Source organism: Canis aureus, chromosome 9, assembly GCF_053574225.1.
Source record: "Canis aureus isolate CA01 chromosome 9, VMU_Caureus_v.1.0, whole genome shotgun sequence".
Lineage (NCBI taxonomy): Eukaryota > Metazoa > Chordata > Mammalia > Carnivora > Canidae > Canis > Canis aureus.
In genome coordinates, this window is record NC_135619.1 from 7,038,946 (window position 1) to 7,063,024 (window position 24,079).

Below are 24,079 nucleotides of genomic sequence, written 5' to 3' on the forward strand. Positions count from 1 at the left end.
CAAAGGAGATGACAATCCCCCCCCTTTTTTGAACTTTTTTATTAATATATTTTTTTTTGTTAAATTTCTTTGTATTTTTTTTTCCTGCAAGACTTGGTGTTGGCGGCACTGTTGTAGTTTAACTTCAATCCCAAATTCCATGAAATAGAAATCAGAAGTAAAGGTTTAGAGGGAAGGAAGGGAGGCAGGCCAAGGAGTAAACAGAGTTTGACTAGAAAAAAAGAAGAGGGTATATGTGGTGGGCATTCCCAGGCAAGGCCATTCCTTGAGGGAGGGGGTTGGCAGGCAGCTCGCATCTGCCTCATGCAGGGGAGGGAGGAAAGATCCCCTGGGGACCCTACAGAGGGGTCCCCCTCTTCCTAGGGCTTCCTGCCCCCAAGGGAAAGCTATTAACAGGGATCAGCCACAACCTCAAACAGGGCTCTCCACCCACCTCTCACCCTGGTTTGACTCCCACCTCTGCCCTGCCTGGAAAGTGTGTGAGAGATTGGCTTCCTTTGATCCCTCTTTCTGTTGTTTTCCCATTTCACAAGATTCTGATGTGAGGGGGAAGGGATATAACCCACTTAGAAACTACTAAACTCGTCACAGCTTCTGCTGCTCTGTGAGTTCCTGTTATCTAGGCTGGTTGTGTTCCCTGGAAATGCCTCCCCCCCACCCCCACGCCACAACTGCCAGAGCTGGGGAGTGGGGTCCTAGCTCAAGTGCCTTTAACCCTCTGCAGTAGAAATGTCTTCTTCAGGCCCCTTAGAAATCTAATCAAAGGCCACAAGTGAGTCCAGACCAATCAAATAAACTATTAGGGGGACAGAGGAGGGTGGGAGAGGTCAATGGGTAGACGTGACAGCATTGGACATTTTCTTTCCTTTACACATTGCTCTTGACAAGGCATGCCACCCCAGAGGGTCGGACGAGGGGCTGGCCGTTGAGGAAAGGAAGAGGGAGATCCTAGGGAGTCATTCTACTTTTCATCTCCCTTATCTCCTTCAGGGAAGGATGGAGTTAGGCAAGAACCTAGCTCAATGCTTGGAGCTGAGATAGGCTCCTCCAAGGTCAGAGATGGAGGCCGCTCCTCCTCTGCCTCTTTCACTAGGGCCACACAGGGACACCAGGCCCCTTGGGTCAGGGAGCCACAGCAGCTCAGCCAGTGCCTTGCCCAGTATACAGTCATCCCTTCTCTGTTTTCTTCTTCCTTTCTACTCAGCTTCCAGAAGACTCCTCAGGACCCCAAACACCCCACCCTCATCAAAGTTCAGGTCTAAAGAAAAGGCGGGGAAGACATGGGGCAATGGTCTGACTTAGATTTGTGTGTCTCAGAGAAGAGAGCAACTCTGAGCAAGAAAAGCCCTTCATATGTAAACAATCTAGAGAGAGAGGTGGGGGTGGGGTGGGGTGGGAAGGGAGTGAGGAAGACAGAGACAGATCCAGAGTAAATGAGAGAGTCTGAAAGGAGAGCTGGAAAGAAAAAGCAAAAGACAAAATCAAAGGGGGACAAGGAAGAAAGGGAAGGGAGAAGAGAAAGAAAGGAGAAAAAACAACCAGGAGGAGGAAAGGAGAAAAAGGCAGGTCAAAGAAGTGAAGAGGCAGCAACCAAAGCCAGAACTTGGCTGGGCAGGAGCCTCAGGTGAGGAGCTGGGAGAACAGGAACGCCAGGCTGAGGTCCAGGAGGGCCACGGCTCCCACCACCAGCGGGTTGGCAGCTCCCTAGAGAGATAGGGAGAAAGGCGGTCTCAGCCCCTGACAACTATGTCCAGCGACAGATCCCACCTTCTGCCTTGGCAGAAGCGGCAAACTGAGGGTAAGGTCAGAGCCAGGGGCATCTCCAACCTTTGTTCTGGATCGCAAAAACACCTGTCTCCTCCCAGGCAGGGCCCCTCCTTCCCTCTGGCTCACTCAGTCAGGAACAGCCCTTCAACCCCTCCCCCCCCCCCCAACTCCCATCTCACTGGCAAGTCACGTGGCCCAGGCAGAAGGTGCCTGGCCTTAGTAGCAGACGTTGGCAGCAGCCCTCTTACTGCGGTAAAGCAGAGAGGGATGAAGGGGTGAGGATGTGGTTGCTAGGAAACCGGAGGAGACCTGACGTCCAATCAGAGTAGAGGGTTCTGGGAAACTCCACCCCTCCCAGTTTTCTGCCTCCTTTCCCATTTCCCTTCTTCCCAGGAGAGGGAGGGAGAGCCAGGGTAGGGAGGGAACAAGCTTTTCCTTTTTTATTTCTGGGCACCAAAGAGAGAAAGTGTGGAGGTGGGGGTGGGGGTGGAGTAGGAAGCCAGGAGCTGGAAATGATATGGAAAGAGAACAGAGAAAGATGTTTTGGCTCTACCGTTCCTTACTGGTAACCTTGGGCAAATTACTATAAGTGCTCTGGGCCTCAGTTCCCCCATCTGTCAAATGAAGGAGCTGGAGATGGTTTATAAGGCTGCTTGCAGCTCACAAGTTCCCTCTTTTTTTTTTTTTTTTTTTTAAGGTGGGATATAGTCCAAGAACGGGCAGGCAGAAAGGAAGCTGAGTCCAAATCAGAGCCCCTGAAGGAATCAGAGAGAGGTCTGGACAGGATGAGAGGCAAGGCTTTGAGGTGGAAAGGGGCCACAACGCGGGGACGGAGGGCAGCTCACCGGCTGGGCAGGCCTCTCAGTTGCAGCAGGCTCCTCAACCTCTTCCGTCAGGCACCTGGCCTCAGGACCCCTCAGGGATGGGCCCTTCAGGACCGGTGTGGCCATGGGCTCAAGCTCCGAGCCCCCTGGGGCTCTCAGCTGGGGCAAGGGCTCTTCGTCCTCCCCTTCCTCCTCTCGAAGACTTCCAGAGCTGTCGCTGCAGCCTCCGAGGAGTGGGGAACCGTCTCTGGGCCCTGGCCCCTGCATCCCAGCCTCGTCCTCAGCCTCATAGCCAGCTAGTTCCTCTGCCTGTTCACTGGGCCCCCCCCACTCCTCAGGCCAAGCTTTGGGGCTGGAGAAGGGACCCCGGTCCCCTCCAGGAGGCAGTGGGCTCCGGCGGGCAGGGGGTCGCCAGGGTTGGCGGGAGGAGGCAGGACTGCTGGGCAGTTCAGGGGAGCCCTCTGAGGGGGTCAGTCCATTCTCGTATACCCCAGGGCTGTCCTCATCCAAGGGCTCTGTGTCAGAACCTTCTGAGTCCTGCCTGGGTCTGCGGCCTGTGGCAGGGATAGCTAAGAATCAGAGGGGCCTAACTGGCCTGGGGCAGCAAAAACTAGAGCTTTATCCTGTCTGGGCACCTCCCAGGATGTTGCCACCCTAGCCTCTTGGAACCAGACCGCAGACCCCTAGTCCTTATTACCCTGTTTTATAAATTCCCAGTTCCACTCCCCAAACAACTGGGTGTGGCTCCCACCCTCATCCCCTTAGAGCTTCATACCTTGGCTTTTCCCACCCCAGTCCTCTGCAGGGACTTCCTTCCCTTTCCCCACACTTGAGCCCCTCCAGCTCCCCGGGCTGCCCACGCCTCACCTGGGGCCTCTAACATGGGTTGCAGGTCCTGGGCTATCAGTTTGGCCATTCGAGCTGCCTCCACAGCCTTCTCAGCGACACTGCTGGCTGCCACTGCCTTTAGGAGGGCATCTGCCGCCCTGTCGGGTTCCAGGGACAGGGACTTAGCAGGTCTGCTCAGATGCTCCCGCCCCCTGGCCTGTGTCCCCATTACATCATGGTCTCTGGATCTGAGTTCACCTCTGGAGTCCTCAGTCTTGCTCACACACTGCCAGCTGCCCCCCTCCCTGGCCAGCCAGGGCAGCTGGCCTCTGGTTCCCACTCCTAGACCTAGAGTCTGTGCCTGCTCTCATCACACTCTCCTGTTCCTCTCACACCTGCCACCATCATGTCCTATAGTAACACTTCCCTTCTTCCAGCTACACCACCAGCCGCCTTCAACCCTGTTATACCAGTCCCATCCTGCTCCCTTCCCAGGGACATCTGAGACCTTATGCTCTTAGTACACCTCGGATATTGCACCTTTAGTACAACCACAGATGGTTGCACATGCTTAGTTCATCCCAGCAGCTTCCCCCTCCCTGCCCCTTGTTCTGGGCCACCTGCTCCCCATGGCTAGAGCCTTCACCTCCTTTTCCCTTAGCACTGCTAACCCTCCTAACGTAACCCTTCCTCTCACCTGCAGATTTCCTTTTTTTTTTTTTAAGATTTTATTTATTTATTCATGAGAGAGAGAGAGAGAGAGAGGCAGAGACCCAGGCAGAGGAAGAAGCAGGCTCCATGCAGGGAGCCTGACTGACGTAGGGCGTGATCCTGATCCCTGGGACACCAGGATCATGCCCTGGGCCAAAGGCAGGCGCCAAACCACTGAGCCACCCAGGGATCCCCCTCTGCAGATTTCCTAATGTGGCAATTTCACAGGCTGCTTTTCTTTAGCTGCTTCTATTACCATACTGTGCTCATCCCTAGGTCACTGCCCCTGCCTCCCTGATCCATCGTATCCTTTCTGAGCTCTGGAATTGGGGTAAGCATAGGTCCCCACCTTTTGCTCTTCCTACTCCCTCTCCCAGCCACCATGCATTTCTCACCATCGCGATTATACCTTCTGAATAAGCTCTTAGTTATCTTCCCTGCCACGTGTCCCTCCCCTTGTGCCCTGCTTCCTGGGTATGGGCAGCCTTTCCCCATGGTGGTTTCCCAGTTCTCCCTTTGGTGTCAGATGCTTCCTCAGTTTCCCTTCCTTTCCACCCTCTGCTGTTAACTGCAGATGCCCCGTGATCATTCAATGAGTTCTGTAATCCTGACTGAAGGTGGGGTACAAAGGGGCAGAAGTAGAGGTAATCAGACATACTTAAATAGATCAAGCCTCTGCTGCTGGCCCCGGGTTTGTTTTATCTGGCTTGGGAAGGCAGTCTGGGTACCAGGGTAGGAAGAAGGGTGGTGGGGTTCACTGTAGTCTTAAGCCTACCCCCTTTCTATGTCCCTCAGGAGATATGGCCAGCTTCTTCCCCTCAAACCTGCTGGGTCAAGGACTTTTAGAACCTGTTTGGAGGGACCTCAGATAACCCTGTTCTTCTCTCTTTTGGCTGTCAGATTCTATATGACTAACCCTGCCCTGAAACTAAGCTGGTCTCAGGGTTTAGGGCAGGGGAGGATGATCACAGTCTCGGGTTGCATGGAGTTCTGTCGGCAGGCCGAAAAGCTTTAACACTGACAAGGGGCTGTGTTTTTGTTTGGAGGGTGTAGATGAGCAAGTCCTATTCAGTAGATCCAGTCATCAGGCCAGGCACAGGCTACCTGGCAGAGGCACCTGCTGCTGAGGCTCTGCTGTTTCCATGGCAGCTGGCAACCAATCAGATTTGCCAGGCCTGTTGCTGGGGAGACCAACCAGCCTCCTCCCACTGACAGATCTTTCAGCTACAGAGATCAGTTTTTCCTGTCCATGCCTGTTTCTCATCTAGGCTAAAGTGCTCCCTGGTGCCCTGCTCTCCCCCTTCCCTGGCTTAAGGCCCTGGACTCTAACGGCCTAGACATTGAGATGTAGCTACAGATAGACATCTCTGGGTCAGGCATCTACTTTGGGTATGACCTGTTTCTACATACACATCTTGGGCACCCCTTATACACACTCACTGGAGCATATTTGGACATATCTTGGCCTCTGATCCTTTGAAACAGGCTCAAATTTAAACAAATCCTTCAACCATACCCTCCCCTTTAAAGAATATCCAATACATAAAAATTCACACTTCTGAGTTGTATAAATCAGAGGTCTGTGAACCTCATTACAAATGGCTTCCTTTAGGTCTGTGCTATCTAATCCAGTACTTAGAATGTGACTAGTCTGATTTGAAATGATGCGCTATAAACATAAATATATACTAGATTTCAAGACACTTAGTAAAAAAAAAAAAAGGGAATGTAAAGTCCCTCATTAGTAATTTTATGTTGATTATAGGTTGAAATGATCACATTTTGGATATATCGGTTTAAATAAAAATATACTATTTATGGGGCACCTGGCTAGCTCACTCAGTGGAGCATATGACTCTTGATCTCGGGGTTGCTTGAGTTCAAGCCCCATGTTAGGCCTAGAACTTACTTTTAAAAAATGTAATAATATCATTTATCTGTTACTTTTTATTTTTTTCACAGGGCTACTAGAAGATTTAAAAATCAAATATTTGGCTTACATTATCTTCCTACTGCACAGTGCTGCTTTAGATAATAAGATAACGCATGGATCATAAGATAATCATGTAATCTGATTTAGGGAGAGAAAATTTCATTTATAGGCAAGCCTCTTCCCCTCAAATCTTTATCAGTTGGGTAAAGGGAGGCAGAGGAGGCAAAGCTGAGAGGAACTATCTTTCATGTGGCTAGGTCAGCTGTACAAACTAGATCTCCCCAAAGCCCACGGCTGAAATAACATCAGTCTGTGGGCAGGCCGGGATGTGGCTAGGAATGCACATTCCCTGTCCCTCTGCCCAGGGCTGCTGCTTCCAGCTGCAGGAGGAACACTGAGGACATGTCTGAGTTCCAAGAGGTTTCTGAGCATGCATAAGCCAGCACTCCTTGCTACTCCCACACACAACAATGACACACATCCCCACAAAAGACACTAAGACACACTTATAGTCTAACACGGCTTCCCTCAAATACCCAGCCACCCACAGTTACACCCACATCCACCTGTGGCCTCAGATATAAACACTCCAAATACCCAGGGCTACAACTGCTTGGCCCTAGGCCTGCTCTTCCCCCACCTGGCCCTAGGCCTTGGGTCCTGGCCCTCCTTTCAAAGGGCATTACCTCCCCGCCCCCGCCCCCCCCCAACTGTCCCCAGGGTACCTTCTCCACTTAGCCCAGCTCTGGCCTCTGCAGCGGATGCCCACCTGGCAGCGGCGATCTCCTGGCGCTGGCGGGCAGCGCTCACGGCTCGACGGGCGCCTTCGACAGCCCTGTCCACCTTCTCCTTGACTTTGCCCCGGCGAAGGGCCAGAGGCAGGAGGCTGCGCACGCGGCCCCCGTGCACCAGCCGGTTGCGCTTGTACTTGCCCTCCTCGCGGGAGCCGTCCGGGCGGGTGGTGCGTCCGTAGCCGTGCCGCCGGTTGCCCAGCCACTCGCCCTCATAGCGCAGCCCGTTGGAGCGCTGGCTCACGCCGAAGCCGCTGCGCCGGTCGGCGCGCCATTCGCCCGCATACACCTCGGTGGCAGAGCCCTCGATGAGGGCGGGCGGAGCCGGGGCCGGGGGCCCGCTGGCCTCGGAGCCCGGGGGTCCTGTGCTGCCCACCTCGCTGCTCACCTCGCTGCGCAGGGAGCCCCGCTTGCTGCCCAAGGAGCTGCGGCGCCCGCCCGCCCGGAGCCCGCTGAGCAGCAGCGAGCGGCGGAAAAACCCGCCGGCCGCGGGGGTGCGCTTTCGGGAGGACGCGCCGTCGGCGTCCCCCGGCCCGGCCAGCACGAAGCCGCCCCGGGAGCCCGAGGCCGGGCTGCCTCCCTCGTCGCCCGGCAGGGGCAGGGGCGGGGGCGGTGTCGGGGGGTCGCTGTGGCCTGAGTCCAGGGAGGTGCGGCGGGGCGAGCGCAGCAGCGCCGCCTGATGGTAGGGCACACTCTGGCGCACCCCGTAGCCGTGGCGCTTCCCGGCCTGCCACTGGCCCTGGTAGGTGCCTGCGGGCGGGGTAGGACGGGGAGAAAGGGTCAGGAGCCGCTGCTTCCTGCACCCCAGGCCCCCAGCGCCCCTGGAGGCCTACGTGTCGGGAGGGAGAGGTGGGGACAGTCCGCGTGGAGATCGAGGACAAGCACGAGGAGCTGGGACGGGCCAGGCTGGGTCAGAAGGTGTGCAAGAGCAGAGTGAAGACGGACAGCAGGAGATCTTTGGATTTGGGGCGTGCAGGTAGATAAGGGCAAGGGGGAGGGACAGGCAGGCTGGGGGTGTGTGGAGGGCAGATAGTCCAGAGGGTGTGCGGGACAGGCTCGACGGGGTGTTTAAGATAGTCATGTGACAAGCAGACAGGACTGTGAGAGGACAGGCAGACCGGAGGTGTTAGGGACAGGCGGGTGGAGGGAGAGGGCAGGTGCGGGACCGGCAGGTGGGGGTGGGCGAGGGTCAGGCAGACAGGGAGGGGGTGAGGGCAAGCAGACTGCAGCCCCGGGAGAGGGAGAAGCAGGCAAGGGCCAGACAGCTGAGGAAGGCGTGTGCGGAGCGAGGAGAGGGCGTCACGATGCGCGCGGGGGTGGGGGGCGCATATGGCTGGGAGGGCGGGCGGGAGAACGCCGGGGCAGGAGGCAGATGGTGGGGAAGGCGTGCGCGGGACAGGCGGACGGGGAGGCGCACGCGGACGAGCAGACAGACAGTAGTGGGCCGGGCCCCGCACCTCCGTCGGAGTAGGTCTCGGTGCCGTAGCCGTCCTGGAAGCCGTCCTTCCAGAGCCCGGCGTAGCGCAGGCCCGACACGCTCTCCCACACGCCGCTGCGCCCCTTCAGCCCGCCCAGCCACTCGCCGCGGTACGTCCAGCGGCTCTTGCGCTCCACGCCCAGCCCTTCGCGCTTGCCCTGCTGCCAGTGGCCCTGGTAGCTGTGTCCGCCGGGCCCCGTGAAGACGCCCAGTGACTCGAAGCCGTGCGCCCAGCAGCCGCTGTACTCGCCCTGGGCGCCGGGCCCGGTGCACACGCCGTAGCCATGTGCCCGCCCCGCCTCCCAGCCCCCCACGTAGCAGCCCCCGTCGTCAAAGTCGAACTTGCCCCCGGGGGACATGCATGTAGTTGGCGCGGCCTCAGCCCCCCGGCGGCTCAGCGCATCCTGGGGCTGGAGAGCCGGCTGGGGGCCTGCAAGCCGGGCGAGGCCTGGGGGCGGGGGCAGTTAGACCGGGGCCGGGCGGGGGGGCCCCAGCGCGGGCAGGCAGGGCCGGACCCTCATCCTGAGTGGCTGCGGAGAAAGAGGGGGGAAGTGGCGAGCGAGGCCCCTCCTCTTTGCCCGCCGCTCCCTGGCCCAGTGGCTCTGGGGCATCAGCACCGCCCCCCAACCCCCCACCCTTTGACAGCGTCTTCCAGCAGCTCCTAAGCTTTGGAGGCATGGGGGCTCCCCCACCCGTCCCTCCCTGTAGAGGGCCCCTCCCAGGACCTGGGGCCCCAACCCCCAGCGGTAGTCCCCCTTCTCCAGCCTAGAACCCCAAAAAGTCGAGCGCAGATGGCAGTAGCTGGCGAGGTGGGGTGGTGGTGGTGGTGGTCCCTAAGAGGGGGCTGGGCAGAGTCGTAGGCCACCCGCTCCTCTGGCTGCTGTCAGAAGCCTTCTGCCCCTGTTCCGTGGCTTCCCAGGCAAGGGACGGGGGTTGAAAATGTAGGGGAGGTTCGGAGCAAGGTGGGCAGTGGGTTTGGTGGGGGAAAGGATGGCGATGGAGGAGGCTCCGCAGGGAAAAGGCGAGGGTGGGGATGGGCAGACAGGCGGAAGGGAGGGGGCAGGTTACTCACCATGTGGGCTGGGGCTCAGGCTGCCTCCCAGGCACAGCATCCATGGCAGGATACCTCCACTCCCACCTCGTCCCGACAAGCCAAAGCCCCCTCCCCTTCCGGAGAGACTGCTCCTACCCAGAGAGCGAAGGTGGGGGAGCCGCAAGAGAGAGTCCCCTCTCTCCCCAGCTGGAGGAGCAGGCAGTGGGGGTGAGGGGCGAGGTAGTGGGGAGGGAATGAGAATAGTGGAGGGGGAAAAATCTGCCTTGGATGGAGATAGGGAAGAGGAGCTGGGAACTGGATGGGGAGAGGGGGCTATCAAAAGGGGGTGTTTTTTATTATTTTTTTCCTTCTTATGGTTGGGAGAGAAAAAAAAATCAAAATTCCGATTCCATCCCAGCACAAATCAATGTTTGCTCCATCCCAGCATCACGGGGGAGGCTGGGCCAGGCAGATTTAAAGGGGCAGGGAGAAGAGAGAAGAGGAGAGGGTGGGGAGAGGAGGAGAGGAAAAAGACACAGTGGCGATGTTAGCAGTTGGGGGGGGGGTGCCCAGGCTGGAAAAGATGGGTTCCCGCTAAACCTAAGGAGAGGGAGGAGGCAGGTAGAGAGGAGAATGAGAGGCGCAGAGACCCCCAGGGTGGAAAGAAACTCTGGGATGCCAGCAGGGAGTGGGGTGAGACCGAGGGTGGGGGGGGGAGAGGGGAGGGGAGCAGAGCCAGAGGGAGGAGACTGAGCTGAAGATGGGGAGGCTGGGGGAGGCCGAAGCCAGGCGGGGGAGGAGAGATGCAGGCGAGACCGGGAGAGGGCGAGAGGAATACAAAGAAAGAGGTGCAGGGGTGAGAGTTAAGGAGGGGGAGATGCTGCTGGAGGAGGGAGGGGGAAAGACCCATTCTGGGGCTGCTGAGGGTTGGCAAGCTGGAGAGAAGCTGGGGAGGAGGAGGAAGAGGGGGAAAGAAATAGGGAGAGTGAGAATGAATAAGGGTTGTAAGGGAGAGAGAAAGCTAAGCTCTGCACAGAGAAGGGCTGGCATGGGCATAGAAATCCAAGCAGGAAGAGCCAAAGCAGAGGCAGGAGGGCCGGAAGTGGTGTTTGCAGGGTTCCAGGGAGAAGGATGGACCTGCCAGCTGCTTGGATTAAAGCCAGGAAACCTTTGGGCATGGATGCCTGTGTCCACCAAGTCCACTGTCCTCCCTGGGTAACTGCTGCAGAGGGACCAGGAGGTTCCCTTACTTGCACTTTCTGAGGAAGCTTGAAATGGGGATCTGCAGGAAGCCTAGACCTCACTACCTTCCACCGCCCAGCAACTATTTCTCCCTGGGTTGTCCCTCGAAGGGAAAGGGGTGGCAAGAGGGGTGTATTGTTTTTCAAGGGGGAAGGGGGGGGTCATGTTTGGTAGCGACATGAAGACTTTGGGGCTTCGGAGCATTTGCAAACCTAGAAACTAAGACACAGAGACATATTAGGGGGCCTCTATTGTACCAAGGCCCCTCCAGCCCACCACCCTTCCAGCCATTCCCAAGAGGGGCAGCACACCCTGGGCCTCATTGTTTACAGACAGAAGCAGGCACATACTGTCTTCCCTGCCTCTCAGCTTATGGGTGAGATGCTGCATCCATCCCGCTCCTCGGCATTCAGGAGGGAAGACACCGTCCAAGTACACATGCTGCGATCAGTAGTCAGATGTACTCAATTGCTTTCATTTTCCTACAAAGTCTGATTCCCTCCATCATTGTACAAAGAGAACTGAGGCCCAGAGAGGAAAGCCACTCACTAGAGTCACACAGCAGAGATGGCAAAGCTAGGATTAGAACACTAGATGTTAGACCTCTGAGCCCTGTAACTCCTCCCAGGATTCCATACACTTGGGAACCTCCCTCAGACTCTGGAACTCTATTTTGAGTATATTAGCAAAATAAAGAGAGTGAGGTTTGGAATAAACAGCAACGTCCCTTGAAATTTATTTTCCTAAAGGTGGATCAAAATTAGAGAAATGTATGTTAAGTCTCTGGGGCAGGGACCACATCTTCAAAGTGCTTTGCACAGAACAAGGCAGCTGTGGGTCTACTTGGGCTAAGACTGAGGGTGGGGAAGTCCTCCCTCCTTTCGTCCCTCCCTCCCTTTAGCAAACATTTACATACTTTACTGTGTACCAGGCACACTGCAGGCGCTGGAGATACAGTCTCACCCTCATGGAGCTTCCTAGTGAAACAGACATGACTATCAGGCAACTCTAGCGTAGTTAGTCTGAGGGTAGAAATAGGGAGTAGGGATGAAAACTAACTTAGGCTGGCTCCCTAGGGAAAGAGACATTTGAGATGAATCCAGAAGGGATTCTGGAGCAGGCCGAGCTCCATCACATTGCTCCTGCTGAGATATTCAGGCCTGCGTTTTCTGTGGGGGGGTGGGGGGAGTGGTGGGTGGGGGAGTGGGGGAATGGTGTGGGGGGTGGGGGGTGGACAATAAAAGAAAAGCAATCTATAGGCTAGGTGAGACCTGTGCCCTATCTTTAGGGAGAAAGGATGGGAGGGGTAGGTGGAAGGTAGGGATGACTCTGTACTGAATTCTGGGCTGCAAACCCATGCGTAGAGCTGAAGAAATCACTAACAGAACTCCCCTGGAACTTGGGCGCACGGTCCCTGCCACCCCACTGGATGAGGCAGTCTTCCTTCCAGTCCCAATCTGGTCTGTCCCTATAGGTCCTGTCATCCCTTCTTTTAAGGCAGAGACACTTTTTTTTTTTTTTTTTTGAGAGTGCACTGGTTTTGCCACAATTTACCATTATGCTGGGGTCATAGAAAAGGGAATCCAGAAGGAGTAGAGCATCTCTGTGCTTAGAACCAGAAGCTGTGTGTGGCACTGCGCCTGTGTTACTGCCTCAGTGCTCCAATGAAACTAAGCAGCCCAGGCTGGAGGCTGAGAACTGGGCTTTCAGAAATGGACAGACCTATGTCTGAATCCCGACCATACTGCTTATTAGCTAGAGGAACCCCTAACTTTCCTGAGCTGCAGTATGCAGAGCTCTAAGAGGGAAACACGCTAATCAGCTCTAGAGCTTGTTGTGAGGACTGAAATAATCATGTATGAATAGCGTTGGGATTATATATAAAGGAAGACCCACAGGGCATAGTGCCTAATGCATAGTAAATACCCAGTAAGTGGTGGCTTGAAAAATAGGTTGGCATTATAGGTGCCTATAGGTTTTATAGGTGAGGAGTCTGGGACCCAGATGTTAATTTACTCAATGTTGCATAGCTAACATATGGGAGTCCTTGGAGTTGAGTATAGCTCAAACTCCCAAGTTGGTATATACTCCAACAAAGGCAATTTGGGTGCCTGTTTATAAAAGTAAAACGTGCTTATTGTAAAACTAAGAAAATAAAGGACAATATCAAGAATAGAAATCACCCCTAGTCTCAGTGTATAAGAAACATGTTAGTGTATTTTTATATTGTCTTCCTTGTATGCCTTCCTTGTATTAAATACTGCACATGCAATTTTGTTTCCTACTTATTTGCTTTGCATTACAGCCTAAGCATTTTTCCATGGATTAAAGCATCCTGGAATTTTTAATGGCTGCATAATATTCCACTGTTTGGATGCAGTGTGTTCTGTTTAACCATCCCAGGATAGCACTTTTTATGCCATTTGTGCAGGTTTGTGATAAAAAATTAATATCTTTAAAAAAAATTAATATCTTTGATACAAATCTTTGTATCTCTGATGCTTTTTTTTTTAAGATTTTATTTATTCATGAGAGACCCACAGAGAGAGGCAGAGACATAGGCAGAGAGAGAAGCTGGCTCCTTGCAGGGAGCCTGATGTGGGACTCCATCCCAGGAACCTGGGATCACGACCTGAGCCAAAGGTGGACGCTCAACCACTGAGCCACCCAGGTATTCCCCTGATTTTAAAAATGTTTATCATGGGAAATTTCAAATGTATACCAAAGTAGACCAAACACCCCAAAAACCAAAATAAAGGACTCTGATGTACTCATCATTTAGCCTCAGCAATTATCATGCTTGGCTCATCTTGTTTTTTCCTTTCCCATATATTTCAAATTCTGAGTATCATGTTATTTGAGTATTGATTTTTGGAAGTCAGATTCCTAACAGTAGACTCACTGGGCCAGAGAGTAGAAATACTTTGTAAGATTTTGGATTTCTTTTGCTTGAATCACTTGCATAAGGGTTGTACAAATTTGTACTCTCATCAATTGTGCACGAGAGTGCTGGTCTTATTGCACCCTGACCTGCACTGACCTTTAGTTACACACACACACACACACACACACACACAACACACACCTGTTAACACACCTTTTGCCAACATGACAGGTGCTTTCTTTATATACATTTGTTTGATCGGTTGCTGGACTTATACAAAGGAGGCACCTGGGGACTGCAGTGGGCTAAACCCTCCTGAGGGACCCCCAGGAAACATGCTGGTGCTTCCTGGGGACCCTAGCCACAAACTGTGGGGTGCGGGATTCATTTTTCCTGTTATTCTGCAACCAGGCAGGGTGGAGCTGGGGAAGAGTGCCCGCCTCATCCATGGGCAGCCACCAGGGGTCAGGATGGGGCCAGAGATCCTGATGGTGGGAGCTAGGGTACGAATGGCCTGCAGCCAGACCCTGCATTTCCTCTGCTGGCCACTGCTGGCTTCACACACAGCTCCCCTCTGCTCCTCAGATTGTGATTCCAGAATGTTCTGGATGGTTGTCCCCTCCTGCTTCTTGCAACTCCCAGGTTTGGCTTGCTGAAAAGGGAAAGAGATGTTTGAGAACACAGTTCTGCTTCTTTCTCTACACTCTCTGTGGGACCGAGGCCACTATGGAGCAGGGATTTTTAACCTGGGGTCCATGAACCAAGGGACCCCCCCAAAAATGGGCAAGTGGGGCATGGGTATCTGTTCCCTACCCCTCCCTTGGGGAGAGGACAGTATTTTTTTGTGTGTGTGAGATTCTGAAAGGGGGATTCACATGCCTCCAAGTCCAGCATTTTGTAGTACCCTCTCATCCCTCCTCAGCCCATTTCATTTGGTTTCTGTGGGTATTGTGGGGGAGCAGCTTAGTGTGGTAAACATAGATGGTCCTGGGGGTTGTGCTAAGGAGCTGGACCCTCTGTATCATCCCCTGGAGCTGGGAGAAAGAGCTTGAGTTTTCCCTAGAGTGGTCTGGGATCAGGGAGGGAGGCTGGGCAGCCCTCTAACCACCTGAGCAGTCAGCAGGGCTGCACTAGATTTGGATGCACACCGAGATACCCTGCCTCACACTGAGGTCTGCATGTTTGTGTGCTTTAAATGACTGGCATGGGAGCAGAGAATCAGGGGAAGGCAGGCTGGTCCCAGACCAGCAGGCTTGAAACCCATACCTCTGAGCCATGGGTAGTGGCAGGGGGAGGACACACAAGAGCTAGAGGAAACCAATTGTTTTCTGCCAGTGTGCCGCTCTGAGTCTTCCCTCACCACCACTTGCACTAAGCCATAGCCCCTGTGCATGTGCATCTGAGAGGTGAGGATTTTGGGATTTTGAAGCTGGGGGCTTGGAGAGGCGAAGAGTCAAGGCCACAGTCATCAGATAGGAAGGAAATATCAAGAGCATTCCTAAATCCCACATTAGTATTCCCTTTATCTCATGATAATGGTTTCTCCATTTGTACATGAAGATAGGGGTTTGGCAGCCAGGCGAAGGGAAGAAGGCAGCAGGGTTGAACCATAATGTTCCCACTTAGGTCTGCATGGGACGTTCTGCTTCAGGCTTCCTGGTTCCTGGTGTTCGCTCTGGACTCGTTAGTTAACTCATCTTGTTTTTTGGATCAGATTTTCACCCCCTGAAGCTTCAACTGCTTCTTCGCAAAGAACTTCCTTATTAAATGGGAGGTGAGCACCTGGTAAAGGCACATTTGCACCTAGTTGACTCTCTCTGGTGAAAATAGAAAAATCAAAAAAATATTTTAGAAGTGACATCTTTGAAGAAAACTGGGAACGACTGTTCAAAATGCTGTGTGCTGAGAAGCAGCATGGGCGGATTTCCACACCTGTGAAATTCCTTTGCAGGTAAAGTGCTTCCTCCATCTGGCCCATGGAGCCTGCAGGGGCCCCACCCTTTCCTCCCTTGCCCTTGTGCTAGTCCTTCCTGGGCCTGGCAGCCACAGACCCAGTTCTGCTGGTTAGGCTCCAGGGCCTCCTGGGCAAGGCTGCTCTTGGGTGACCATAGAGATCAGAATGTGCTCTGGCACAAGTGTTAGGTGGAAAAACAAGGGCTTTCACACCATGAGGTCACCTCCACCCCACCCTAAAGAATCTCTGCTTATACAAGCACACTTACCTGTCCGGTCTGTTCTTTGCTTCATAGCTTTCCAGTGAGCCTGGAATAGGCAGCAAGCTGCAGCCTGGTCATCATGTGAGACATGGAGAAGGTGAAGTTGACTTCACCCTTTAGCGAGGACTGAGCAGCCCCGTGCAGTGGTGCGGGCCACTCTCCAAGCAGAACATGGGACTCTATGCCTAGGGCAGCTCTGGGGTTTCTTACATTGTGTTATTTGTGGTTCTGCTGCTCCCCCATTCCCCGACCCCTTGGCCTAGAGGGCAGGGATCCCAATTTGGTGCTAAGCAAAGCCTGAGGAACAATAAGAAACCAAAGGTGGTCACCTGACCTCTGGGGCTGCTAGCCCTTCCAAGATTATACTGGGCTACTGGGTTTTCTGGACTCGTTCTGAAACTCAAAGCTCAAGTTATTCCAGCCAAATTGGTGCCCTGGTGAGGAGGAGGCAACCAGGGAGAGGGGAGAGAGGTGTGGGGGCGCAGCAAAACTGTGTCGAATGGGGACTGTTCCTTATGCTAGGCTCCACCGGTGTGGGAATCTGCTGCAGAAAGAAGAGAGAGGGATGCCTGGGTGGCTCAGTAGTTGAGTGTCTGTCTTGGGCTCAGGGCGTGATCTGGATCTGGTGATCGATCTGCGAGGAGCCTGCTTCTCCCTCTGCCTATGTCTCTGCCTCTCTCTGTGTCTGTCATGAATAAATAAATTTTTAAAAATCTTGAAAAAAATACAAAGAAAGAAAGAAAAAAGAGAGAGTATTGGTGGGAGTGAGACAAAGAAAGAAGCCCAGTGCACTAGAGGAGTGAGCTTCTGGTCACTGTGGTAGCTCCAACTGGGCTGGACCCTCCTCTCTTTGGAATGCACTCATGCTAGTAAAACCCATTATCAGTTGGGTTTGGGATCTGGCCAGTTTAGGATGGGAAGGGCAGAAGGCCTGGGGCCCCTGGGGCAGGGGTGTGGGGTGCTGATGATGGTGGGGGTGGGGTATTGTGAAGTCACTTGACATTCAACTATCCAATAACTCTTCATGATAGACACGACTTAGATATTAGGTCTGAGTTTGTCCACAGGCTCCACACAGGTGGTTAGGGCCCTTGAAAAGGCTCCAGGGGGCTCTTCTCAGCAGCACAGGAGTCTGCACTGGCTCTGGAGTCTGTAGTGTGTGTCGTCTTTGGACAAGATATGGGACCAGTCTGAGACCCAGATTTCTTCTTATCTGTTCTGTTGGGCATAGTCATGCCTAACAAGTGTGAAGAGAATTAAGCTGCATAGCCAAGGAAGAGCCTGGCAGAGTGGGTGACACTTGTCTGGTCCAGCAGTCCTTGTTTCTGGCCTCCCCTTCTTCCCTGCCTCTAGCTCCTGCTAGTTAGAGGCCACGCAGCTCTTGGTCACAATTTCTGGGCTAGGGGCTTTGTCCCTAGCCCCTGTGGTCTCTCAGAGTCTTTGGCTGGTTGTGTCTAGCGCACAGGGCTCTGTCTGGAGCTCTAGAGCAGGAGGCTGGACACAGAGCCACAGACCCTTGGGAATCCTCAGGGCTGGGATCTCCAAGCTCTGGAGAAGGGACCTGTTCCTGCCTCTCTGCAGGGTAGAAACTGGCTCAAGTATTCTGGTGCGACTCAGCCACTCAATGTCCCTTGCTTCAAGGTTTCATTCTTTCTGGATCCAGGACTCTTCAGGGACTTCCTTCTCCATTACCTACAAGGAAAGGTGACAAGGACCGGCTGTGAGTCCCTTACACTTTGGCCTTGCTCCAACATGTAGCACCTGAGCCTGAGGTAAGAAGGGAGAAGGTAAAGACTCCTTGGTTCCCTGCACGATTCTGCCCACCCTGGGCCTGAATATCTTCACTTGTGTGCAGATTGAGACTAGGCTGTCGGGCCTGACCCAGATAGAATCCTGTGATTTTCAGCTGCAGGGGAGACCTTTGTCTGGCAGGGCATATGTCCCACGGGTGAGAGAAAAGCCCTCCATGAGAGGATGAACCAGAAGGGGGTAACGAGAGAGATTTGTACCCACAGCAGACACAGTTCTCGAGGTACAATTAATAAAAGATTCAAGCTTCAAGTTCTTATCAGAGACTCTCCCGTGGTGCTCCTCATTACATTTTACACATGGTAGTTGCTGAATGAATGACAGCGTTACAAGCCCAGCCAGGAGAGAGGGGAAAACACTGGGAGAAAGCACCTATGGAAGAAACAGGTCTGGGCTGCCGGGCAGGTGGGAAGCATTCAAACATAAGGCAACTGTGCGGTTCAGGGCCCTGTGTATTCCAGCCATGGCACAGAGTCAGCATCTTAGTCTTTATGGGTCAGATGTCACATATTCCGGGATTACCTGTTTGTTACATGGCATGACTACTAATTTATGTTTAGGGTGTAGCCAACTCTGACGTACAGCTTTTCTTCTATTATTTTTGGCACCCAGCCAGTTGAGCACCAGCCTGTGTTTGTGGGGGTTGCCTTTTTTTTTTTTTTTGAGAGAGAGTGAGAGAGCGAGCAGAGCTAGAGGGCAGGGAGAGTAGGAGAGAATCTTAAGCAGGCTCGATGCCCAACAAGGAGCCCAATGTGGGCCTTAATCAACTGAGTCCCCAGGTGCTCCCTTTTGCTCTCTAATTTTTTATTCCTATTTTAGAAACATTGTTCTAAGAATGGAGGGATCATCCTGACCCCCTACAGTGTCTTCTCCACACTGTGGTCACAGGCAACCTTTTTCAGTGAATATCAGATGCATCACTACTCAGCTCCAAACCTCCACTCAGAGCAACAGCTGAAATCCTCATCATGGACTGGAAGCCTGGCCCTCCTTGACTTAATTTCTATCCTTCTTGTCAGTCTGTTCACTGTAGCTACAGAGTGGCTACTGGTAGCCACTGGTTTCCTTGCTGTTTCCTGAACTACACCAAACACCCTGTCTCCTGACTCTACCTTAATTTTCACTGCTCTCCAGAACATTCTGTACTCTCCACATTTCCTCCAGGCCTCTGCTCACTTTTTGCCTTGTCATCTTTTGCCCCACCTGGCCCAGTATGAAACAAGCACTCCATCCCACATTTCCTGCCTCACTCACCTTGCTGTATTTTTTTTTTTTTTTTTCAGAGCACTTCTCGGGCCCTGCCCTTCGTGTTTCTTTGATTGCCTGTCTCCCTCCACAGGAATGTAAGCTCCTTAAAGGAATAGAGTTTTAGTTTAATTAACTAATTTTTATTAGTTTTTAAAAGTATTATATTTATTTGAAAGAGAGAGAGGGAGAAAGCATGAGCAGGGGAAAGGTGGGGTAGAGAGAGAAGTAGGCTCCCCGATGAGTAGGGAACCCTATGTGGGGTTCTATCCCAGGACTGTGGGATCATGATCTGAGCTGAAGGCAGATGCTTAACTGACTGAGCCACCCAGGCACCCTTAATTTGATTCTTTTAAAATTTTTATTTTTAAGAAATCTCTACACCCAACATGTGGCCTAAACTTACAACCCAAGATCAAGAGTTGTATGCTCTACTGACTGAGCCAGCCAGGTGCCCAAAGGAATAGATATATATTTTTTTTTTACAGATTTTATTTATTTATTCATGGTAGAGAGAGAGAGAGAGAGAGGCAGAGAGAGAAGCAGGCTCCATGCACGGAGCCCGACACGAGACTCGGTCCTGGGACTCCAGGATCACGCCCTGGGCCGAAGGCAGGCGCTTAAACTGATGAGCCACCCAGGCTGCCCGGAACAGGTATCTTTAAACTCACTGCACTCCCTAGCACCTACAGAAGTACCTGGCACATAAGAGGATCTGAATAAACAGTTGCTGGATTTCTAAGTCATGAAGACCTTGAAAACACCCCTAGCCCTGTGCACCTGCTATGACAGCTCTTGCAGGGTGTCCCTGGCTGTCATGCTGTAGTCAGCCCTCTGCAGGGCCTGAGAGGTGGCCAATAGTAATCTGCCCATGCTTGCCTACCCACAAGGGTGTTATTGGACAAGGAGCCATTGCTGGATGCTCAGTAAGCTGAACACTGACAGCGGTTTTGTGGCAGAGAGAAAGTTTTACTGCAGGGCACCAAGCAAGGAGTCAGGAGATAATTTCTCAAATCCACCTTCTTGAGGATAAGGGGAGCTGAGTATTTATGGGATTTTTTCCAAGACAGGGGTGATATGGGGGAGTGGAGCTCTTGAATGGATGTAGGTGATTGGAAGTTGGGAAAAGTGAGGTGCAAGGGAAGGTTATTGCTGATTCTGTGAAGGTGCCACCCAGTGACATAGTTGTACTTCTATCATGTGTATACAAGATGGCGCCAGCATGGCAAACAGGGGAGATCTTAGGGTATCATCACAGTGGTTCCCTTGACCCCTGGTCCCTTCTGTACAACTGCAAGAATTCTTCTCAGTTCCAATCTCAGCTCAGTCAATTTCTGCAAAGCAGGCTCATAAATCAATCAGGTCAACCAGAATTTCCTTAGAGTAGAATGGCCAAACATTTGTTAACTTGATGTGTCTGTTTCAAAGGAAGAGTTCATCAGGAGGCCATCTGCAGAAGCAAGGGACCCTTGGCCAGTTGCCCAGATGTGTTGTTGTCAGGGGAAGGGCTGGGGGCACAGCACGGGGTGGGTTATTGGAGGAGGGCAGGTGGCCACTCCATGGGTCCCATGTGTTTGCAGAGGTAACCAACAGTCCTGACATGGGCATCACTGTCTCTATTTTTATCTCCTGCGTGGGTAAGAGGCCCAGGTACCACATCAACTCCTCTCCTCAATCTTCCTGCCCTTCATACTCTCCCAAGATGGAGCTACCTCACTCCTACCTCTGCCACCCCCAGAAGATGCTTCTGGAAGGTTTGGCAGTTCTTCCTGGTCCTGTATTCATCAGCCTTTTCTCAAGCTTCCTCCTCTCTCAGCGGCTCACCATGCCCATCTTCCCAAACCTCTTTTCCCTTCAGTTTCAAAACATACCTACTTTGCCTCCTGCTTCTCTGGCTCCTTTTTTGGCTTTCTTCTCTTCTTCCCCCCCACCAAAACACAATGATTTCTGTGTCATTCTGGGCCTAGCCAAGAAAATGATTCTATGGAAGGCACTCCAAACAGGGGGTATGTACAGAGAATTGATAGTCCAGTGTTGGAGGATTGGGAGAGCAAACAGGCATTGTGGTGATTAGAGGTGGTAACTGCCAGAAGCATTATTAACCCTGAGCTGGAGGAACAGAGAGAAGAGGTAGTGTTGCCAGAACCTCTGGGCTGAGTGGAGCAGCCTCCTGGCTACTTCTCAGACCACAGAATGAGGATGCACTGTGACAGTTGTGTGGACCCCTGGGGGCAAGCACTCGTGGCTCTGCTAGTGTCTCCAAGGAGGTGTTCTTCAGCTGCTGCTAAAGCCGAAATCAGGAGGCCGCAGCAAGATGAGCTACAGCTCCTAGGCCAAGTCTGGCTGCCACCTATTTCTCTATGACCTAAGAATTTTGTTTTTACACTTTTATTTATTAAAAACATATTTTTAAAGTAAGCTCTACACCCAAAATCGGGCTTGAACTCAAGACCGAGAGATCAAAAGTTGCATGCTTTGCCAAGTGAGCCAGCCAGACGCACTCTGTCATCAATCCCCTCCCCCACCTTTTTTACATTTTTAAATAGTTGAAAAAAGAAAAAAAATAACTCATTGCACATGAACTTTATAAAAAATTGAAACTTCAGTGTCCATAATTAAAGTTTTTATTGGAGGGGTGTCTGGGTGGCTCAGTGGTTAAGCATCTGCCTTTGGCTCAGGTCACGGAGTCCCGGGATCAAGTCCTGCATCAGGCTTCCTGTAGGGAGCCTGCTTCTCCCTCTGCCTGTGTCTCTCTCCTCTCTCTGTGTCTCTCATGAATAAATAAATAAAATCTTAAAAAAGAATAAAGACTCTTTTGGAACACAGTCATGCTTGTTCACTTATGTATTGTCTGTGGCCCAAATCCATAGCTGCCATGCAGGACTCTTCAGCCTTGAATTTCTATCTGCTGAGCAGCTCCAATTACAAGCTTCCCTTTCTCTCAAAACCACCATATCCAAAAGGAAGAATTCATATTTCCTCTCAAATTCCTTCCTTTTCCTCAGCTACCCATTTCTGTTGGTGACATCATCCTTCTCCCAGGGTGGTGTTTACATAGGCTGGAACCCAGGCCCGGCCTCATGCTTAGATCCTCTGTCCCCTGCTTCCCACATCAAAGCAATTAGAAAGACCGAGTCTTTATAAGGCTTTGCAATCATTTTTGCTCCTTTCCCTTCTCAGAACCATCACCTGGGCTTGAGTCACCTCTTGCCTGGACTACAAATATGACCGAATAATGGGCATTACACCACATGAGTCTCATTCCAGTTCATCCCACACATCATCACCAGATTCATTTTTTGAATCATCTTGTTCAAAGGTCCTCCTTGGCCAGGCATTTTAAGCCTTCCATAGTCCAAATGACTAAAATTTGGTTTCCCAACTTTGTTTTCTATTTCTTCTTTTCCTATACCTTGATATACACTCTTTTCCCCTAGGCTCAGTGCACTTTACACTCTCCCCTCTGCTGGAATGGCTTTGGTACTTGTGAGAATTAGGTTCAGCTACAAGTGATCAAAAACCCAGAGTAAGAGGCCTTTTGAGTTGGTATCAGATCCCCTTGGACTTGTTTATCATTTCCCATAGCTTCTGGACATGCAGAGGGCCTGGGGCAGGCTTTAGCTGAACTAGTAAAGAAGGACAAAAGCCCAGTCCGTCATCTCAAATTAGGACAAACTCTGAGGTGTAATTTGTGTATCAGAGCTCCCTTTCAGGATCAGCTTGAGGCTGGCACTTTGCTGAAAGGACACCCTTGTCTTCCTTTCCATCTCTGCTTTGCTTCCCCAAATCCCTTACTTATTCCTCCTGGAGGCATTTAATGGTTTGCTTGGGGGACGCCTGGGTGGCTCAGTGGTTGAGCGTCTGCCTTCGGCTCAGGGCATGATCCTGGGGTCCTGGGATCGAGTCCCGCATTGGGCTCCCTGTGGGGAGCCTGCTTCTGTCTCTGCCTGTGTCTCTGTCTCTCATGAATAAATAAATAAAATCTAAAAAAAAAAAAAATAGTTCACTTGAAGTGAAGCCTGGTCTCAGGATCTGTGGCAGGCAGCCCAACCTAAGACATAAATATAACAGTGGCTTAAACGAGATCACAGTGGGTCTCACATGGTCTTTATTTTTATTTTAATATTATTATTACTATTTTTAATGGAAGAGAAGTTTTTAAAATAAGATTTTATTTATATATTTTGAGAGGGAGAGAGAGCAAGGGGAGGGGTAGAGGTAGAGGGAGAGAGAGAATCTCCAGCAGACTCCTTGCTGAACACAGAACCCATTGATGGGCTTGATCCCACAACCCTGAAATCATGACCTGAGCTGAAATCAAGAGTCAGATGCTTAACGGACTGAGCCATCCAGGCGCCTCTATTTTATTATTATTATTATTATTATTTTTGAAAGAGAGAGAGAGAGAGCGCTTACATGTGTGCCAGTGGTGGGGGCAGGAGAGAAAGAATCTCAAGTAGTCTCCATATTCAGTGCAGAGACCCAGGCAGGGCTCCATCTCATGACCCTGAGATCACAACCTGAGCTGAAATCAAAAGTCAGATGCTTAGCTGACTCAGCTACCCAGGCACCCCTTGTATGATCTTTTTTTTTTTTTTAAGATTTTATTTATTTATTCATGAGAGACAGAGAGAGAGAGAGACAGAGGCAGAGACCCAGGCAGAGGGAGAAGCAGGCTCCATGCAGGGAGCTGGATGCGGGACTCGATCCTGGTCCTTGTGATCACCATGTGAGCTCAACCGCTGAGCCACCCAGGCATCCCACCTCTTGTATGATCTTGATGATCTTCATGGACTCAGACTGTTTCAACATAATAGTGCAATATTCTCATTGTGTAGCGTTCCCTTAGGTCAAAGATAGCTGCTTCAGCTTATATCATTAAGTTCACATTGTAGCCAGCAGGAGGGAGAGAAAGAAAGGGAGGGGGTGCTCCCCGAATTGAAGAATACTTCCTGAAGGTTGAATGCCTCATGTCCGCTATATCCTTTTATCCAGAACTTGGTCAAGAGGCCATGCCTGGCTGAGAGGGAGGCTGGGAAATGTAATCCTTATTCTGAGTGTACAATGGCACAGCTGAAATGTTGGGGGCATGATTACTGAGGGAACAGATATTGGGGGACAGCAAATCATCTTAGTTGTTCTCTCCTTATCTCTGCCTGTTCAGTTTCTTTAAAACCCAGTACAAATGCCACTTTCTCCATGGATCTTTCTGTTAAGAAACAAAATTCATGGGCAGCCCGGGTGGCTCAGCGGTTTATTATTTATTTATTTAAATAAATTTTATTTATTTATACGAGAGAGACAACAGAGAGAGGGGCA

General features: G+C 51.9%; 2 protein-coding genes and 1 long non-coding RNA gene across 6 annotated transcripts in view; 1 reads left to right on the plus strand and 2 right to left on the minus strand.

Annotated features, from left to right (window-relative positions):
* Nucleotides 1-21: 21 nt before the first annotated feature.
* JPH4 (junctophilin 4) lies at nucleotides 22-10,371 on the minus strand. 2 transcript variants are annotated; one of them, XM_077908678.1, is made up of 6 exons: nucleotides 9,404-10,074; nucleotides 8,312-8,861; nucleotides 6,833-7,604; nucleotides 3,459-3,577; nucleotides 2,613-3,145; nucleotides 22-1,704 (listed from the first exon to the last, which is right to left on the minus strand). In XM_077908678.1, exons 2-6 carry the CDS (start codon nucleotides 8,688-8,690, stop codon nucleotides 1,621-1,623), a joined length of 1,887 nt encoding a protein of 628 aa, XP_077764804.1. In that variant the 5' UTR covers nucleotides 8,691-8,861; nucleotides 9,404-10,074; the 3' UTR covers nucleotides 22-1,620. The 2 variants fall into 2 exon arrangements, 1 of the variants encoding a protein (XP_077764804.1); XR_013385843.1 differs by lacking the exon at nucleotides 22-1,704 and having other exon boundaries at nucleotides 3,008-3,145; nucleotides 6,789-7,604; nucleotides 9,404-10,371.
* Nucleotides 10,372-14,993: 4,622 nt separating this feature from the next.
* LOC144320324 (uncharacterized) lies at nucleotides 14,994-16,021 on the minus strand. The gene is made up of 2 exons (XR_013385852.1): nucleotides 15,713-16,021; nucleotides 14,994-15,307 (listed from the first exon to the last, which is right to left on the minus strand). It is a non-coding gene; the product is annotated as an uncharacterized LOC144320324 (long non-coding RNA).
* A 753-nt stretch (nucleotides 16,022-16,774) lies between these two features.
* The window catches only part of DHRS2 (dehydrogenase/reductase 2), a 36,900-nt gene continuing 29,595 nt past the window's right edge, over nucleotides 16,775-24,079 (plus strand). Inside the window, exon 1 of one of the 3 annotated variants that reach the window (XM_077908689.1) lies at nucleotides 16,775-17,478. The gene's annotated coding sequence lies outside the window, so the exon portion shown is untranslated. Of the gene's footprint in view, nucleotides 17,479-19,278; nucleotides 19,416-24,079 lie in introns of those variants that run through there. The other 2 variants (XM_077908687.1, XM_077908688.1) reach the window with 2 other exon arrangements.

Excerpts from the sequence above, each read along its gene's own strand:
- JPH4 (XM_077908678.1), bottom strand. The coding sequence starts at position 8,690 with ATGTCCCCCGGGGGCAAGTTCGACTTTGACGACGGGGGCTGCTACGTG. Across the intron at positions 7,605-8,311 it reads CGAGACCTACTCCGACGGAG|GCACCTACCAGGGCCAGTGG; the intron begins GTGCGGGGCCCG and ends CCCCGCCCGCAG. Across the intron at positions 1,705-2,612 it reads CTGAGAGGCCTGCCCAGCCG|GGAGCTGCCAACCCGCTGGT; the intron begins GTGAGCTGCCCT and ends CTATCTCTCTAG.